Here is an 18,358-nt window from a genome sequence, read left to right on the forward strand (position 1 = left end):
AGATGACCTGAATATTGATTCAAATAGTTATTAATGTTACAAGTGTGTAAACTTCTTATTTTACCTGCAATGTTGGTAGTACGTTCTTTTATCTGTTATCATGCTGCTCCGAGTAAGTCTTGGCCAAGATTCAATTTTAAATTTAACCCATTGAAGTAAACACTAAGTTGGTTTAGAAGATCGATTCATACATTAAGTCAATGAAGATCAAACTACTTCTTGCTTCACATTGTTGTTCTTTCCTGTTTTGAGAACGTAAGGAAGCTGAACTGCAGTGCAGCGTATGTATGGTCGCTCTATAGATATCTTCCTGTTGTCATAGTTTACACTTCTTACTATCCTCTCTCTTTGGCAATAATCCTCTCGCATTTCTTTGTTATGTTAGCTAACAGTTTCTTGGCTACTGATGTAGATCTCAGAATCAGGTCAAGTATTTCAGTTGCAACTCTCAAAGTTATGGTTCTATACAATTTTGTGAATAGTACTTTCACCTTTACCGAATTAAACTTTGTTCAGAATTATGCGTTTGTTTACAGTATGAATTCTAGCTTCTAAAGGTAGTTTGTCAAGGTGTACTAAAACACGCTTGTATGGTGTTTGCCTGACTGAAATCTTTGAAACTTTTTTCCTCTGTTTATTTTATTTTGTATTGCACTGTAATTGTGTAATATTATAATTACATTTGCTGTCCTACAACTACCATGAACTAAACATTTCTCAATTTCCCTTTTGAATCATTTAATTGATAATTACAGAAAAATGAATAAAAGTTGTTTAAATATCATTCCGCATTTCAGAAATACTCCTTGTGAAAGTTGAAACGTGTAGTTGTCTTGTGGCTCATCTCAAGTGATAGCTTCTTTAACTCCTTTGCTAACACTGGCATCCCGCAGTAAAACACCCCTGCAAGTATTATGATTAGCTTGTTAGCATTGTCTAATATTCTGATGTAACAGAAATTGGTTCAGGTTTTGAGCAGCATATCAAAATCAAATCACTTGTTTGCTAGTCCCTCTTCAGTGCACCTGCTTTCTATTGGTTCAGGTTGCATGTTTGTTATTGAGAATCATTTACTGTTTATAAATATCTAATTATTATTTTCTACTGAAAATTATGAAGTAAAGTCACTGGTAACATTTTTAATATAGGAAAAGTTATTACATAACTAGTTAATAATATTCAAAGACCGGCCAATAGATGATTATTTTCACTCAATTAACCGTCAAATGGAAATTATTTTACCATGATTTTATCTTTTCACATTTCATCTTTTTATTTATGTTGATTATCAGTTGCAGAATCTATAACATCTAACTGTGACATTTTTTTTTTTAAATATTAAGTTTTCCATATACATAATAAGGTGCTATAAATTGATTGACATGATATCAATTTCATTCAATGTTCTTGAGATTTACCAATTGATACTTCATTGTAAGATAGCTTGTCTCCATCAATACCTACTGGGCTACTTTACTCCTACGTCACTGACTTTCAATTAGTTTCTTCATTTTTCTTTCATGAAAATAGTTACTCTTTCCATTTCAAGTATATTTATCAATGTTGTATGACTTCGGAAAAAGTAGGATTTATAGCCTGACTTGCTAATTTGAATCATATGAGAAGCATATATAGGACAAAGTTCATGTTTAAATTCTTATTCATTGCTTCTTCTCCAAGTATTACTAGCTCTTGAATTTCTTTCAGGAAAACAGTTCTACCCTTTGTAATAAGTGGTTTACCTACTGTAGACTGCCGATGTTTAGAGGCTATCTTTGTGAAAACTTCTCTCCAGTTAGGCCTAGCAAAGTGCGTCCTTACCTGTAACCAAGAGAAACAATAAATTAAAGAAATTCATGTTCAGGTTTGTGGTTACTGTCAGATGATAATTGTTCTAGTTGTTCAGAACATAAGGCAACAAATACCCAATCTTCATCTCAATAATTTTTTTATTTTTATTCAGAAATTAAAAACCTCCAGGCAATGAAGATCTTACTCGAGTGCCTGATAGGATGTCAACCCCGTGTTTGGCATGGTTTAGTGCTTGAATCATGGTAATTAAGGTGGATCTTGCATCCCCCTCTTCATAGACACTTGTAAGATAGTTGTGAAGTTCAATTTGGCCCTGTTCCATGTGATAGAAGGAGTGAGAAGAAAAAAAAAAGAAGAGGATAGTTTCTTGGTTTTAAGTTTTTTGTATTAAATGATAGTGCATTAGAGTAACTCTATGCACAATTCAATATCCTACTTTGTGGTCCATTTCTGCAACTTGATCCAGCACTCCTTCAAACCATTCAAAAGATCCAGGTTCTCTGGTAACCCAGTAGAAGTAAGCATTTGTAGTCCTTTGTGTTCTCTTGTTTCCACTTGGCGTCAAATTTGAAGATGCAAAACTATTTAAGCTGTCTCCTGATTTTGTTGTTTCCGTCATTGATTCCTGCACATGAGATTATACAATTGATATCTGAAGAAAAAGAAAAAATCAACTTTACGAAAAATCTATTAAGATTATGTATAGTACCATTTCATCAATTACTCTGGTTTCATTGATAAGATTCCTGAGAATGCTAATGAAAGGAGTTGCTCCAATTCCTAATCCTATGAGGAGCAATACATCATAACTCTGGTAGTCTTGTGCTGGGGCTCCATAAGGGCCATCTAAGAAAAGTTTTGGCTGTCTGTGTAAAAGAAGTTTCCATTAATTAGTTTATCATTGCAAGATTTCCATGGAGGAGAAACATAGTTGGCCTTTGGTCTCTACTTACCTTCTTTGTTCCATCTGCACTAGCTCCCCTAGTGTTGCTCGATTACTATCCAAAGGTAATGTTTCATCATTTTCTGTGAAAACTCGCTTGAGTTCTTTTGTCCAGTCTCCTACTGTGCGAATGTGAACACTTAGGTACTCATCTCCTGGTGCTGACGTGATGGAAAATGGGTGCCTAAAACATAAACATTGTTGTTGTTGTTTCTCACATATAATAATTGATGGTTGATGGTAAGTTATGAGATGTGTTATTTGTATGTCAGATATTTTAGACACTCACCAGTAAACTACTGGTTTTAACCATGGAATTTTTAAGACACGGACAAATTTATTCATAAATGAATAAAATTAGTTTTGCTCCCCAAAAAATGGCTTTTATATGACAAAAGAATTGAAACATTAATTTTATTCATTTGTAGATTTATTAAAATTCCAAACTTTTGGGTAGAAATAACAGTTTTTTCTCTTTCATGAATACAAAGTTTTATTTATTTATTTATGAGTAGTTTTGTTAACATTCTAAAACTTTCATTGATAGAAATAGTAATTTACTGAGGCGGACAAAAAAACATCATTCATAGTTGGATTAGGTCCATGCCCCATCAAATCTACATATAACATTTTTATTGATAATTGCCGAGAGATAAAAACATGCTTACCACTCAAATGGAGAGATATTTGGACACTGTAAAAACACGTACTGTCCGCTCTTGTACTTGAATCCAGTTGGCTTGCACATGATTATGCTGAAGACATTTCCTGGTAGCACCGAAACCTGCTAGGTCAAAGGAAATTTATATGGAAAAAATGTAATTCTCATGTTATATCATCATGCTGTCTCCAAGTGTTTGACTGAGGAGAAGAAAACGGAATGGAAAGGACGGCAAAAAAAGAAAAAGGAGAAATCTCTCTTTCTGGTGTTTGACATGTTTAAGCAAGAAAAAGGAGAGGAAGTAGTGGAGATTGTAGATACAAGGGAAGTGTTGAATTTTTATTAAACTATATCGAAAATACAAGGATTTGCAAACAATACTCAAGACTAAACCGAGGATTGCATTTGTTACCTTTACAATTTTTACTGAATAGTGTGCTGATCTACGATTTCTTAGACTGCGCTCTGCTATATACAGTAACAGTGGAACAGCTATATACATCCATGTCTGAGAATTAAGAGAAAACATTGTTTTCAACTTTTTCACATATCTGATCAAATGTATTACAGTTCAAGTTCTTACCGTTTTCTTATACCACTGATGAGTCAAATATAAGAAATATCCATGGAGAATCAACAGAATGTAGACAAGGCCAAGAAGGTGGTGCGAGTACCAGAATGCATTGAAGCCTGTCAATCTGTTAAAGGGTGGTGGAAGCCTGAGTGCACTTCTCCGGAAGTGATGAGTTGCGAGTGTAAAAGAGATGAGCATTAAAAGAACCATTAAGATTCCAGTGGCGCCTTCAATGCTGGTCAGAAGTGATGCGTATGTTGGTTTTTTCTGGTGGAAATCTGAAGCTATGAGTGAAAATTTTTCTGGAGATGAATTTATGAGTAGAGGGAAATCACACGTCAGATGAGTGAATGCATGGACAGCAACTCCAATAGCTATGGCAAATGCAATAGTCTGAAAGAAATGACAGGGTTCATGTCAAATTGTGTAAGCACCAACACTATACGGTAACAAATTTATTGAAATAATGATGAAGCGCAACGCATCAAATAACCACTCTTACCTTGTGGAAATTAATATTATCATCAAAAGAGACAAACTTTCTGGCTCTTGTGGAACGAAGCCAAGTGAGTGTGTTCCGACAAACAGGTAAAAGAATGAGAGCCATATTGAACTTGAGAGTCTCTGCAGCGCCTTTAGCCACAGGTATGCAGTAGCCCATGACTTTGAAAGTTGTTCTGTTTCTGTATTGGTAAAATTTCCAAGCAAAAAGGCATGCCATGATAACCAACCACAGTAACAAAATCCAGCCCCTCCTCCAATATTCTAGCTCAAGGAACTGAAATGTCCAGAAGAATCTTTGGAACTTGCTTCTGGGCCTTGACCCACTCAAATTCTGACTCCAGCTTACACTACTGCTACTTAGTTGTCTGCTGTAGTTCATGTAGTTATCCTTTTGTAGTAACAACATTTCTAACTGCCACAACTGAACAAGGGGCAAATACTAACAAGGTCAAGAAAGCATAGTGAATATTGTTACACAAATAAGTGTACATAACAGGATAAAAAGATTGATGATGATTCTAACAAGTAAATCTTCCAACTTGCTTTCCATGTAAACTAAGTATGCCTATAGTTATGGTGTCAACAATAACTATACAAGTGTTGTTAAAATTAAACTCATATTTTTTATTTTTTAGTAATATATTTTTAACTATATAATTTTAATTTTAACAATATTTTTTAAAATATTATAGCTATCGTAAGTCTATGACATGCTAAAATACACCTAAACTAATATGTCTAGTTAGTTTCTAATCTATTTTTTATCTTGTCATCGTTTGACACTTGCTAATGGAACTGTTAACTGCTGATATGCCATTTTAGGTACAGGACTACAGGTCACACCAGCATATTGAAAACGATGCCAAGAATGAAAAATACAATATTGTTGTTTGACCAATTTGAACATTTAATCTTATACTGATTCTTTCATGGTTCATATATTTTTCTTCCGTGATTTTTTCCCCTCTTACCTCGATATAACCCAGGTTTTCTGGGTCCAACTCTTCCATTATCAATGCAGCGTATCTTTCAGCTTGTTCTTTTAGCTTCGATAATTTATTTGCAGAAGCACTGAGTGTTATGAGCTGTTGAAAACAGAATATTGATCAAATGATAGTAAAAATTTACCCAAATATTATTAACATCAAGCCATCATCTAATGTCATCAATTAAAAATACTGCTAACATAATTTTTCCCAAAAGAATGTTAGCATAAAGTCATCTGTTGTATTTGCATTATTACAATTTTTGTTTTCACTTTAATTTCCTTTTCTGGCTTTAGGTGGGTGTGTTTGAGACTATTTACTTTATTTCAAATTGTGCGTTTGACAAGATTAATGTCGATCAAATTTATAGGTATGCTATATGTCTATTATTACAAAAATTTATGAATCAAACAAGTCAAACATATAATTAAATATAACAATTTTAGATACATACCTAAGTTTTAATCAAGATACAAATATTTCAACAGTATAAGACTACTTACTATTCGATCGTAAATCGGTATATTTAGTAAACATAAACAATTCAACCAAGTTTTGAAGTATACATGTTAAGGCTTGGTTTGGTAAGTGGCTTGTGTTTTTTCAAAAGTGTCTGCACACAAGTATCTTATTTCCATTCGTATTTGATAAATTAAAAATATAATATATTTATATTTGTAATTTTTAAAAGTTGAGAATGCTTTTAAAAATACTTAAAGAGAAGCCTTTTAATGTTGACTTATGCTTATAAAATTTTAAAATTTTAATATAATCTCTTATATAAATAATTATCTAAATTTATTCTTATATTTATATTTATTGTAAATTTTTTAATTTTAAAAGTTATTTTACCAAATACAATTATTGTTACTTGTAATTATTAAAATCTAATTTTTAATTTGATTTATCAAATATAAATGTTATCACTTTTAAAAAATTATATTTTAAAAACTAATTTTAATAAACTATTTTCAAAAAGTAAGATAATAGCAAATCAAACCTAAATCTTTAAAATTTAGCAATTAAATACTTCATGAGCCTGTTAGAGATGTGTGTGTGTGTGTTTTTTCTTTTTCTTTTTTTTTTTTTTTTTTTTTTTTTGGGTTCACAGTTCACACAACTCACACACATTCTAATTAAGGATTCATCTACTGTCTCTAGTGAGACTTGAATCATTTAGCATATTGAGAAAGATGATGATGGACCACTTAGCTAAAGCCTCAGCTGCAGTTGTTACTTGTTAGTGGGTTATCGTACATTTATATGTAGCAGCTGAATTATTAACATAATTCTTTGAAGCCCAACCCACAAACAAAAGATATGTAGCAAATTAGCAATACACCACTAGAGAAGCCCCCATAGTAACAAGAAATATTCTAGCTCGAATCTATGTTTTGTCCAAAAAGAGAAAAGCTCAAATCTTATTTCGAGACCAAAATAAGAATCTCACGTGTTATTGGCCTACCATTTTATATATAATCATAGTTTTATATGTAGTTTCGAGAATATTTTGATTATATTTATTAATCGAATTTTATTGTTACTCTAGCGCTAGACAGTTCACAATAACAATTATAATAAATTTAAAAATACTATTTATATATTAAAATTAACAATTAAAATTAGTTGTTATATATTTATATATAAATATATGTATTATTTAAATTATTTTTAATATATATTTTATATTAATAATTAATTTTAATCACTGATTTTTATATTAATTTGTATTTTAGTTGATACCGAATAGACAAAAAAGGAGTATCATTTACCATGTTTAGCTATTTTAATAACATTTTCAGTGGCAACGTTCTCTGTCTTTTCTCCAAAGACTTTTAGATACTGTTACCATACTAGGTCATTCGTTTTTTTTTTTTTTTTTTTCCAATTTTTTAACCCTATTTTATTCAGCTTTTCTCGTGTCTCTCTTTACCACGTCCAATGATATTTCTCTTTGACAGATGCGTGCGTGTTAACAAACTAAATACTTCGAAACCAGTATTCATTATTCCACTACAAGAAATAAAATCTTTTGCTACATTTTTTTTTACGTTTTAAAAATGTAGTTAAAAAAAGTTAATGGTCACACTTTTATAATAGTGGCCATTAATTAAAAATTTGACCACATTTTTTTTGTCATATTTTAAAAAAATGGTAAAAAAATTAATGGCCACACTTTTATGAGAGTAACAATTAATTAGAATTTTGACCACGTTTTTTCTCATTACGCTTCAAAAACGTAGTCGAAAGGGGTCAATGACGACTGTGCGACTGTGCCTGAATATATGAATATAAGTAATATCTTAAATTGATTTTTATTAATTTGGAATAAATTAATTTTTAATAAAAAAAATTTTAAATTGAATATTTTAAAATATTAGACAAATTAATCTCAAATAAAATAATGGACAACTTAATTAGTCTCCATTATTTTAATTTTTAAATCATTTAATTGTGCAACTATATTATTGTTTAGAAAAAAAAAATTAAAACTGATGATTTTTATTTTATTAGGATTTATTTGTATATTATTTTGAAAGTTCAGACATTAGTTTGTCAAAAAGAAAAAAAAAATTAAAAACAAATTTGTACGAAATAAAAAAATTATGGATGATAACTTAAAACATGACTCTATATTAATTTTCTTCGTCACCTCAAATTTTCTTACCTCTTGCACTTCCACCCTTGTAATTCTTCCATCTTCATTACTGTCCGCCCTGAAATAAATAGACCGCAAGATAATATATTTAAGGAACATAGTCAAAATTCCATGTACCTTTGTTTCTCTGAAACCAGGTGTTCAAAATTATGGTGAAAGATGGATAAGCTCTATTTATTGACGTTGTAGTTAAAGTTAATAAAGACGAAACAACATTATGAATGACGTAAGTTAATTTAAAGTTTTGTTTTCAATGAAAAATTTAGACACAAGTCTTAAATGAAAATTAATACCCTACTTTTACATTATAAGATATAAATTTTATGGAAAAATTGAACTGAATATTATTACCTCCGAAAAATAAGTAAAAGTATTATTTGTTTATTACAAATATGTTAGGAAGAAATAGAAAATTAATTTAAAATAATTGAAAACAAATTTATTTTATATTTTTTAATGATTGTTTATTTTATTTTATGTTTTTTATTATTATTAAAATAGTTATATAATATTAGATATAAAAAATATATAATAATTATTAATATTACATGCATAAAATTATAAATATTAAATTAAATAAAATAATTTTAAATTATTATTTTTTAAATATTTTTTTGAAGTAAAAAAACTCATCACAACAAGATGGAACAAATTATCTCCTAAATATTATTAGGATAATTATTTTGATCGATGTAACAATAATAGAAAATAAAAAATAAAATTTTATATCTATTATATATAATTGGAACATATTAGAATGTAGGAGAAAGTGGAACATATTTATCATTTTAACATATGTTTATTACTCTTACCATATATGTTTATATATATATATATATATAACGTGCTAAACATGACGGCGATTGTAGGTGAAAAAGGGGAGATTAGGAATGGTTGGTTGAAGAGTAAAGAAAGAAAATTGATGAGTTTTCGATTTATTAAATAAAATCGTGCATATATAGATGAATTTATAATGTTGGCTTGAACTACCACAAAGCTGACTTATTAAAATTTAAGCGATTTGTTATGTATTTGGATCAACTTCTTTTATTCAATGATAGGACATGGCCGTTTCCAAATCGCTTTCTTAAACTTCTTTATATGAATTTAGATGAAATTACATATTATTTATATGCTACGCAAATTAGCTTAAAAGAAAAATAACAAAACTCATCTAAATGCTTGTTGACTCTTTTTCCTTTTCCATTTTAATATGAAGTATAAGAAAAACAACGGGAAATAATTATTATTCAGAATATGCACAACCCTAGCTATAACGAATCCCAGTTACAAATTAAATACCGGAGCATGAACATATATTATAAACATCATACAAAAATCCGAGTCTATTATTGTTGGACTATGACATTTTAATAAGCTATACGAACTCTACTGATCAATGGTTATCGAAACGGACATGTTGCATGTTCATGACAAGGATTCTAAACGATGTTGCAAGGAGAACTAATACTTACATGTCAAAGAAAATCTGAAGGCGATTATCAAAGCTTTGATCCGAAATTTGCAACCAGAATTGATGCAACTCTTCCTTCGTTATTTTGCTGACTCTATTTTCTTTTCTTCTAGCTAACGTATCAAATATACCCACCGCAAATTCTTTTGAATCCTCCATCCCTTTCATTAGAATTAATGGAATAAAATTATGATAACACAACTTAGTAGATTAATTAGTAAAATAATAATTTGAGTAAAATTGTGTTCTGAAGTTAGCTTGAATATTTTTCGTCCTCATTATGAATATAGCTAGCACGCTATTTAGTGTTTTAAGTAACCCTTTCTTTTCTTACTAATAAAGTTAACTTATTCCATTTTCTAAATACCCTGTGACCATGAGCAAAAATTGTAACTGAACAGATATAGACATATTATGCTATATATGCGGATTTCAGCTATCAAATACGATTAGCCAATACCTTACCAACTTAATATTTTTTAAAATCAAAATAAGCAAACAATTTAATTAAACTATTAGTATAATATGGATGCTCGTGGTGCGACTTGGATTGTTGTTCAACTGAAATTAAATAATATATTGTGGTTTGGATTAGAGATTGATTTATTTGATTTTGAGATATAAAACAAGGATTACAAAATAAAAATAAAAATAATTAACTTGAGTTAGTAAAATAAATAAAAGAAAACTCATTCACACACTTAAAATGTTATTTAAGTAAAAATGGTACATGAATAAAATAAATTATGTAATGAATTAAATATATTATATGTGAAAACATAAGTCTGAAAATTAAATATTAGTATTATATTATGTAGTTTTAATTAGAATGAACCAGATTACACTGTTATACCTGAAAGTTGATTCAATTCATGCTTTGTTAGAAATAAAATCTGATGGAATCTAAATTATTGTAGTTTTAATCGGTTTTAGATTTAAATTAAATTAGATCACCATTTTTAATTGGATAGATCTAGTTTGAACACTTAACTAATTAATGTATATAAAATTTTTTATATTATTTAAATTTCAATTGCACTAATAATATAAAACAATAAAAATAATAAATAATAAAGCCAAACTGTTTGATTGAGTTGTGAATTGATGTTCTAACGTAACCTTTTTTTTAAAGAAGAAAATAATAGAGGATTAACCACTTTACTTTCAAATATGCAAAGATTTAATAATTCAGCAACTTTTAGTTCAAATATTGTTATGAGGTGAAACTTTCAGTTCTAACTTTAAAAACAATGCGTAATACGTATAAAAGAAACGCTTTCCTTTATTGCAAACTCATCAATTTCAAGCTATGTTAATTAAATTGAGTATTTAAAGATTTAAATAGTTAAATCATGAAAACTACATGACCAAAATACTATGATGAGGCAAGAAAATTTTCATGTTAACAGAACGCCTTCTACACTCATCTCTTCACAACAATTTTCTCTACACAAAAACAAGAAGATTAGCACACCATTTGATTGCTCTAGTAAGTAAGAGTTTAATTGGATAATATATATGCATAAATTAGTAGTTTTAAGCTGGGATAAAAAAAGATTAAGATAAAATAAATTTAAAAAAGAAAAAGAAAAAAGAAGACGAAGAAGAACACACGCGTAGGTACGTACCAATGCATTCACCGAAGTCCTCTCGAGCGAGCAAGCCATCCTTTGAGAGCAACATGAACCTCTCTTCCACCTTCTTCCACAGTTCCTCACTACTACCATCACACCCTGTCTTGCTGATGAATCTCAAACCCTTCAGCGCACTCTGCGCGCTCGATCTCGACCGTTCAATCTGTAACCGCATCCTCCTCGCGTTCCGTGCTGTCGCCACTGGATCTTCAACACTTACGGTGCCGCCGCTCTCCGACGATACCGAGTTCCGCGACGACGCCGATCTTATCCACGGGAACTTTCTCCGAATCCGCGACGCAATCGACAGACTTCTCGGCACTCCGGCACCGATGGCGCCGGCTTCCTCGCCGGCGCAAGAAACTGACGACGGCGATGCCACGGGAGCAGAGCCGGCGGCGGAAACAGACGATGGAGATGCGTCCGGAGCGGAATTTGCCGGCGCGACGTTGCAGAGCACGACTGCGTCGTCGTCGATCTCCAAGGTGATTTCAACGAGCTCCTGGTGGTGGTTGCTACGGAGGTTGTTGAGGAACACCGGCAACATCGCGCCGTAGGAATGTCCGGCGCCGCCACTACCGGACGCTGGCGACGAGCTTCCTAGGTTTTCCGGTAACTGGATTTCTTCTGCGTTGCTGCATCTCCGAAACGACGACGTTTTCATCTAATCAATGCAGTCTTTCTATTTCAAATTTTTTTTTTATGTTTTCTCTTCCAATTTTCTAGTGCTACTTCCGTCTTCTTAATGACTTGTTTGGTGTTTTTCTTTTCTTCTTTGTTGCTATTCTCTCGCTAACCGACTCACAAATGCAAAGCAAGTTCAGAGAGAGAAGGAGGTTTTGGTTCACACGTTTGGGCGCGAAGCTGTGTCTAAAAACAAAGGCAAACACAAAGGGTTGGAAATTGAAAACACAAGACAAACACCTCTCAACGAATTTGTGCACACGATTTCAACGCCAATGTGCCCTTATTGCTACCACCTACGAGAGAGTAGTAGTTGAGATCTTCATTTTCTTTCCTTTGCTAATCAATTTGAAAATAAATAAATTTAACAAACTCAACCTATAAATTGTAATATATAAATATTGCAAGATACATACAGTTGTTGGTGGAAGAAAAAATAGGAGTATCTTAGTGGTATTATTTTGTATTTAAACAAAAAATGCTCTTATATATATATATATATATATATATATATATATATATATATATATATCTTAGCTTAAAATCTTAATAATCATAACCATAAAATGCTGAATGCGTCTTTGTCACAATTAGTTTCTTTTCTTTAAAGCCTTGGAATATATATACTCCCAAGTTTGCTCCTTTTATTTTTTTTTCCCTTTATTTTATTTTATTGATTAACGAAAGAGGAGTGCATTAGCTTGTATTGACATGTAGTACAAAAGTTAATTGCAAGTGGAGGAGAATTAATGCATTGTTCAATAAAAACAATAGAAAAATTGGGGTAGTTAAAATTTGGTTGCGATAATGGAGGTGACTACACGAATGATTGAAATAAGGAAAGGTCAAGGTGTAAGGTAAGTGAATGGGACTTAGAATATTAATAAACGGAAATGGAAGTACTTGGTAACCAAACAAAATCAGCTAAAAATAGTCATAACTTGTCTTATTTAGTATTTATTAATTGTTGCGATAATTAATTAATGCTAAATAAGGCAAGTTCTGGCTATTTTTTTTGTCTGCCTAGCATTATCCATTAATAAACAATACTTGAACCTATTTTTCTTTTCAATAATACTCCACGTCCATATAAAAAATTTATCCAAGTCATTCAAACACTTTTTTGTTAACGCGTCTCCTTCCTCTTTGTTAACGCGCCTCCCCCTTCCCCTAAGTTACGTGAAATACACGCGTGTTCTCTCTCTTTCCTGTCAACATAATAGATTTACGTAGACCTCTTCTTCAACGTAAACATTCTTCTCACTACAAGAAAAAAGGTCTGTCGGCACCCTTTTTTCTTGCCACGCTTTTAAAGCGTGCCGAAAAGTGGTCTATGGGCACGCTTTTGTGAGGGTGGCCACTAATTTGTGATTTGACCACGCTTTTTTTTGCCACGCTTAAAAAGCGTGGCGATAGAGGGAAATCGGCACGCTTTTACGAGGGTGCCCACTTATTTGAAATTTGGCCACGCTTTTTTACTGTTACGCTTGAAAAGCGTGGCGATAGAGAAAAATCGGCACGCTTTTATGAGAGTGCCCACTAATTAAAAATTTGGCCACTCCTTTTTTTTGTCACGCTTAAAAAGCGTGCCCATAGAGAGAAACCGGCACGCTTAAAAAACGTGGCTAGTTTGTATTTCAATGGTTACCTTTTTAAAGCGTGCCCATATTCTATTTATTTTGGCACCCCACAAAAAAACGTACCGATAGAGTTCCCTCCCCCAAATTTAGTTTCCCACCCAATTGTTTTTCACACTTAAACTTTTTTTTCCTTAGTTTTCAATTTTAACCCTCAAACAACATCACACTAATTTTAACTGATTAAAAGTGACCAGGCACAAAAAAACCCTAAACGTGACCCGCGCCATCTTCATCCTCAAACAACATCTCCATTAACGAAACAACATCATCCTCATCTTCATCGTTCGTCGCCTTCATCGCACCCATGACCGTTCATCGCCTTCATCCTCATCTCTCTAAGCCAATGACCTTCGCACCCATGCCTTTCCTCTACCCTCACACCCGACCCTCTCTCTGTCGAACCCTTTCTCAACCCTCGTTCATCTTCATCGCACCCAGCCGTCATCTGTGTAAGCCAATGACCGTCGCACCCATGCCGTTCGTCTTACCCTCGCACCCGACCCTCTCTCTGTGGAACCCTATTGCTGTTTCTCAACCCTCGCCCATCAACACAACCGTCGTTGGCCCTCCTACTCCCTCAGCGCAGCGGCCTTTCTCTCGCAAACCCTCATAAACACTGGTAAGTCTTTCTTCCCTCTGATTCTCTGTTTCTCTGTTCCTCTATTTTGGACCGCTGAGACTTGCATGTAGTTTAATCACAAAAAGTAGCAAATTGAGTACCAAAACAGACTGCTTAGCTGCTCCGGTTCCAGTACCAGCATTTTATTATTTTAGTGAGTATGATTTTTTACTTTTTAGCACACATCAGAGTAGTGCTGCTTTGTCACCTCAGTAGATTTGAATGATTATATTTCATAGCCCACACTTGTTCAACCTGGTGCCATAATGTCATTATGGGCTTTCCCAAATGAAGTCTCCAATGCTGACATGGCACCAGGATGAGGGATTTAATGGTTTAGGGATCTTGGTTCTTGATGCTTATTATGAATAGGAATGTGGTGTTTGGATGTGATTTTTTTTGTGCCAAATAATCACTTTTTGGGCTGAAATTTTTAGCTTTCAGCTTTTTTAACTTTATAGAAAATTATGTTTGAGAATCACTGTTTCAGAAGTGAAAACAAGGTTACCCTATCCCTAACAATGCAAAGTATCAGCTGAACTGTTATCAGTGTTCTTGTTCTGAATCATAAGAATTGTAGCTTAGAAGCTGAAAACATATGTCTATTGTATTGTTGTCAATTTTATGTGTGAGTAAAACATATGTAGTTTTGTTGATGTTTATGCTTCTCCAAATTTGCAGATGGATGATCTTGTCCACATTGAGAGGTTTAATCATGACTGCTCCAGGGAGCTTCAAGTGGCATCTGCTAAGCGGCACAAGATATGCTCTCAGAATTTTGACTTTTTCCTTGTGCTTGATTTAGAGGGTAGAGTTGAGATTCTTGAGTTTCCGGTTCTAATGATTAGTGCTAAAATAATGCAAGTTGAAGACATTTTCCACAGGTTTTGATCTGCCACTTTATAGTTATTCATTGAACAAAAATAGTACGTGCTTGAGCTTTCAATCCTCATGGGTAACAACTGGTTTGTGCATCGTGCAACATATTTGAGTTTAGTATACTTTGACCTCTTAATTATTATATTCTGAATTTAAAAATTAAACTGTTACTATGTGTATATGAGGATTAACATTTTCAAGATTTGTTCTGTTTATAATTTTACTTTTCCAATGTTCACTTAATAGGTTTGTGAGGCCCACAGAAATGAGTAAACAAAGAATAAATGAATACATTGAAGGGAAATATGGAAAATTTGGGGTTGACAGGTATGCAGTTTGTTTTCTGCATGCCATCTCTTTTGTTGTTCAATTGTTCATGCTTGTCATCTGTGTAAAAATCTTCTCAGTTTTTCTCATTTTCGTTTCTCCCATAAAAAGAGGTTTAAGAAGCAGGTAGAACAACTCTTCATGCAGTGCTGCTGCTTTCATACTATCATCTGTACATTATGGTTTCTTGTAAACATTTTAGGAGAGTAGTTTTTGCTATGATTTGATATTTGATTAACAGTGGATTAGATTCGTGAAATATGATCGACTGATTTTAATTTCAGGATGACTGATTGCAAAAAGTCATATCCTTAGAGTGCTTACCTAAGGATTAACTCTGTTGTTACTGCCCACATTGTGTGCCATACTAATACCTTTTTAATTTTTTCTAGGGTATGGCATGACACAGCGGTACCCTTCAAGGAAGTTATTCAATAATTTGAAGCTTGGCTGATGCAACGTCAATTGTGGAAAGGTGGGAGCCTTGTTGGTGCAGCATTTGTAACTTGGTAATATCTCAGTTCCAGAGTTCACCTCATCCACTTTTACATTTTCTCGTTTGTAGTGTCATTTCTTCATATTAGTTTAATGTGTTTCTGTTACTGTATCTCGAATTTAGCAGTATGTGTGTGTAGTATATGGTGGTTTCAGATTTAAACCCTTCATTTATAAGGAGAGACTGAGCTTGGAATTATTTCCTATCTTACATATCTTGAATAATTTGATTGGTTTTTGCATGGAATCCTTTTGCTTTTGCAGTGGAAATTGGGATTTGAAGACAAAGGTACCTCAGCAGTGTCAGGTATCAAAACTAAAGCTTCCACCATATCTTATGGAGTGGATTAATCTAAAAGATGTATATCTCAACTTTTATAAAAGAAGGGTAAGTTCTTTTAATGTAAAAAGCTGAGGGTATAATTTTATGATATCAAATATTGTTTGCTTTTCCCATGATGACCCATAAAATCTTGGGTACATGAATTGTCTAGCAGAGTGACAACTTGATTTAATACCATTATACCAATATAAGGTTGCATTATCCTGTAGAATTTTGATTTAATCCTAAACCAATATAGCTTAGCTTGATATGTTGTTTGAGTGTGGTGCAGCAATTTGCTATGAAACTATGAATAAGGAGTTTAAAAGGGGGAAATTGTAATGTTGTTTTATTGTATTCAGAATGTGATTGGTTTTGTGCTTTCTTATTGTTACTTGAGATTAGGGTTTGAAATTATGCAAATTTACTTTAGATGAAGTTCTTTCATACAGTTACTGTTCTGTGCATAGTTCATTATTGAGAGGGTGTGGTAGATTTACAAATCAATTTTCTTCTTTCTGGATATTAGAGAGGGAGCAATGTCTTTTGATTATACCAGTGAACTTTATTGAAATTTGTATGTTCTTCACTTTTTTGTGTTGTTTTTGCTTATGCTGAAATTAATAGAATAGGTCTATAATTACTACATATAGTGTCAACTTATGTTCTAAACAATTTTTGATGATATCTGCAGGATGATGAGAGCCACAATCACACAGAGTGTTTTAAAGCAAATGGTAGCAGGAGTTCTTCCTCCCACATCAACTTTTTGTTAATCATAGTTCTGCTGTATATCACTTTTTGTTTTTCCATCCTTCATATCTTTGGGAACATTACAGTTTTAATTTAAATTATTATTATAGCATGTAAATAATTAATGTAAATCAATAAAAAATTAATTCTTATGCCTTCTAATTTTCTGTTTTTAATTATGATAGAACTGTAATTTTTTAATTATTATTATGCATTCTAATTTTTTTTCTTTTTTTTTAATTTGACAAAGGAATAGGCCACGCTTTGAAAGCGTGGCAAAAGGTTTTAGTGGGAAAGCCACGCTTTTAAAAGCGTGGCTGTATGTGCTCTATCAGCACGCTTTCAAAGCGTAGCCAAAACCAACTTTCTTGGCACGCTTCAAAAGTGTAGCGATATGTGAACTTTTCGTTACGCTTTAAAGCGTACCAATAGATTAACACCTATGGCCACGCTTTTAAGCGTGGCAAGACTTGAAAGCGTGGCCAAAAAGAAAGCGTGCCGATAGATCCACAAAAGCGTGGCGATAGAGCAACCGGCACGCTAGCAGATGTGACCCTTTCAAAAGCGTGCCGATAGCTCAAAAAGCGTGGCGAAAAGCTATTGGCACATTTTTTTGCACTTTTCGGCACGCTTTTAAAGCGTGACAGAAAGCTTATTTTCTTGTAGTGTCTTCTTCTTCTCTTCTTCAATATTAACGATTTGTATTGTAACTTTTGGATCTGCAATCTTTGCTGTTCATCGTTCTTCTTCTTTTTTCTTCTCTTCTGGTTATTGTTCTTCTCTGCTGCTCATCTTTCTTCTTTCTATTCTTCTTCGTTTTCTTCTTCGATTTTGTGGATTTATCTTCTTCGTTTTCAGATTTCAATATTCTATCAAAACAATGAATGATTTAACTTCAAATCAGTTGAATGAGAGCGTTTTGGATTATTCTTCTGAAACGAATCAAGCAGACGAGGTTTGGATTTTTTTAATCGTATTGAATGGAATGCAATTGTTAAATTGAATTGAATTGATAATCTCTCAATTGTAGACACAGGTGTTTTGAATTTATATAATGGATAATGTTTTGTTCATTTAGTACTCTACAATTGTTTCATCATAATAACGTATTTGGTTCATTCTGCAGAAAGCTGTTTGAATTTGATTTTATATAACGGATAATGTTCCATTCATTTAGTACTTAGCAATTGTTTCACCATAATGACGTGTTCGGTTCATTATGCAGAAAGTTGTTTGAATTTGATTTTATATAATGGATAATGTTCCATTCATTTAGTACTATACAATTATTTCACCATAATGACGTGTTCGGTTCATTATGCAGAAAATTATTTGAATTTGAATTTATGTAATGGATAATGTTCCATTCATTTAGTGCTATACAATTTTTTC

General features: G+C 32.4%; 1 protein-coding gene and 1 pseudogene across 1 annotated transcript; one reads left to right on the forward strand and one right to left on the reverse strand.

Moving 5' to 3' along the window:
* Window positions 1-606: 606 nt before the first annotated feature.
* Window positions 607-12,199, reverse strand: LOC112738381 (respiratory burst oxidase homolog protein E). The gene is made up of 14 exons (XM_025788812.3): window positions 11,242-12,199; window positions 9,615-9,774; window positions 8,149-8,197; window positions 5,466-5,579; window positions 4,493-4,915; window positions 4,000-4,383; window positions 3,829-3,924; window positions 3,424-3,539; window positions 2,766-2,939; window positions 2,522-2,678; window positions 2,249-2,437; window positions 1,997-2,125; window positions 1,743-1,821; window positions 607-903 (listed from the first exon to the last, which is right to left on the reverse strand). Exons 1-14 carry the CDS (start codon window positions 11,909-11,911, stop codon window positions 794-796), a joined length of 2,850 nt encoding a protein of 949 aa, XP_025644597.1. The 5' UTR covers window positions 11,912-12,199; the 3' UTR covers window positions 607-793.
* A 539-nt stretch (window positions 12,200-12,738) lies between these two features.
* LOC112734470 (uncharacterized exonuclease domain-containing protein At3g15140-like) lies at window positions 12,739-18,104 on the forward strand (annotated as a pseudogene).
* Window positions 18,105-18,358: the final 254 nt, after the last annotated feature.

The sequence above is a fragment of the Arachis hypogaea genome, chromosome 13 (genome assembly GCF_003086295.3).
Source record: "Arachis hypogaea cultivar Tifrunner chromosome 13, arahy.Tifrunner.gnm2.J5K5, whole genome shotgun sequence".
Taxonomy (NCBI): domain Eukaryota; kingdom Viridiplantae; phylum Streptophyta; class Magnoliopsida; order Fabales; family Fabaceae; genus Arachis; species Arachis hypogaea.

What these genes read in the sequence shown, in the direction of transcription:
- LOC112738381 (XM_025788812.3), bottom strand. Translation starts at nt 11,911, where the DNA reads ATGAAAACGTCGTCGTTTCGGAGATGCAGCAACGCAGAAGAAATCCAG. An exon ending in CAAGGGTGGAAGTGCAAGAG is followed by an intron (nt 5,580 to 8,148) that starts GTAAGAAAATTT and finishes TGTTTTCAACAG; the next exon opens with CTCATAACACTCAGTGCTTC. An exon ending in AAAACCTGGGTTATATCGAG is followed by an intron (nt 4,916 to 5,465) that starts GTAAGAGGGGAA and finishes CCCCTTGTTCAG; the next exon opens with TTGTGGCAGTTAGAAATGTT.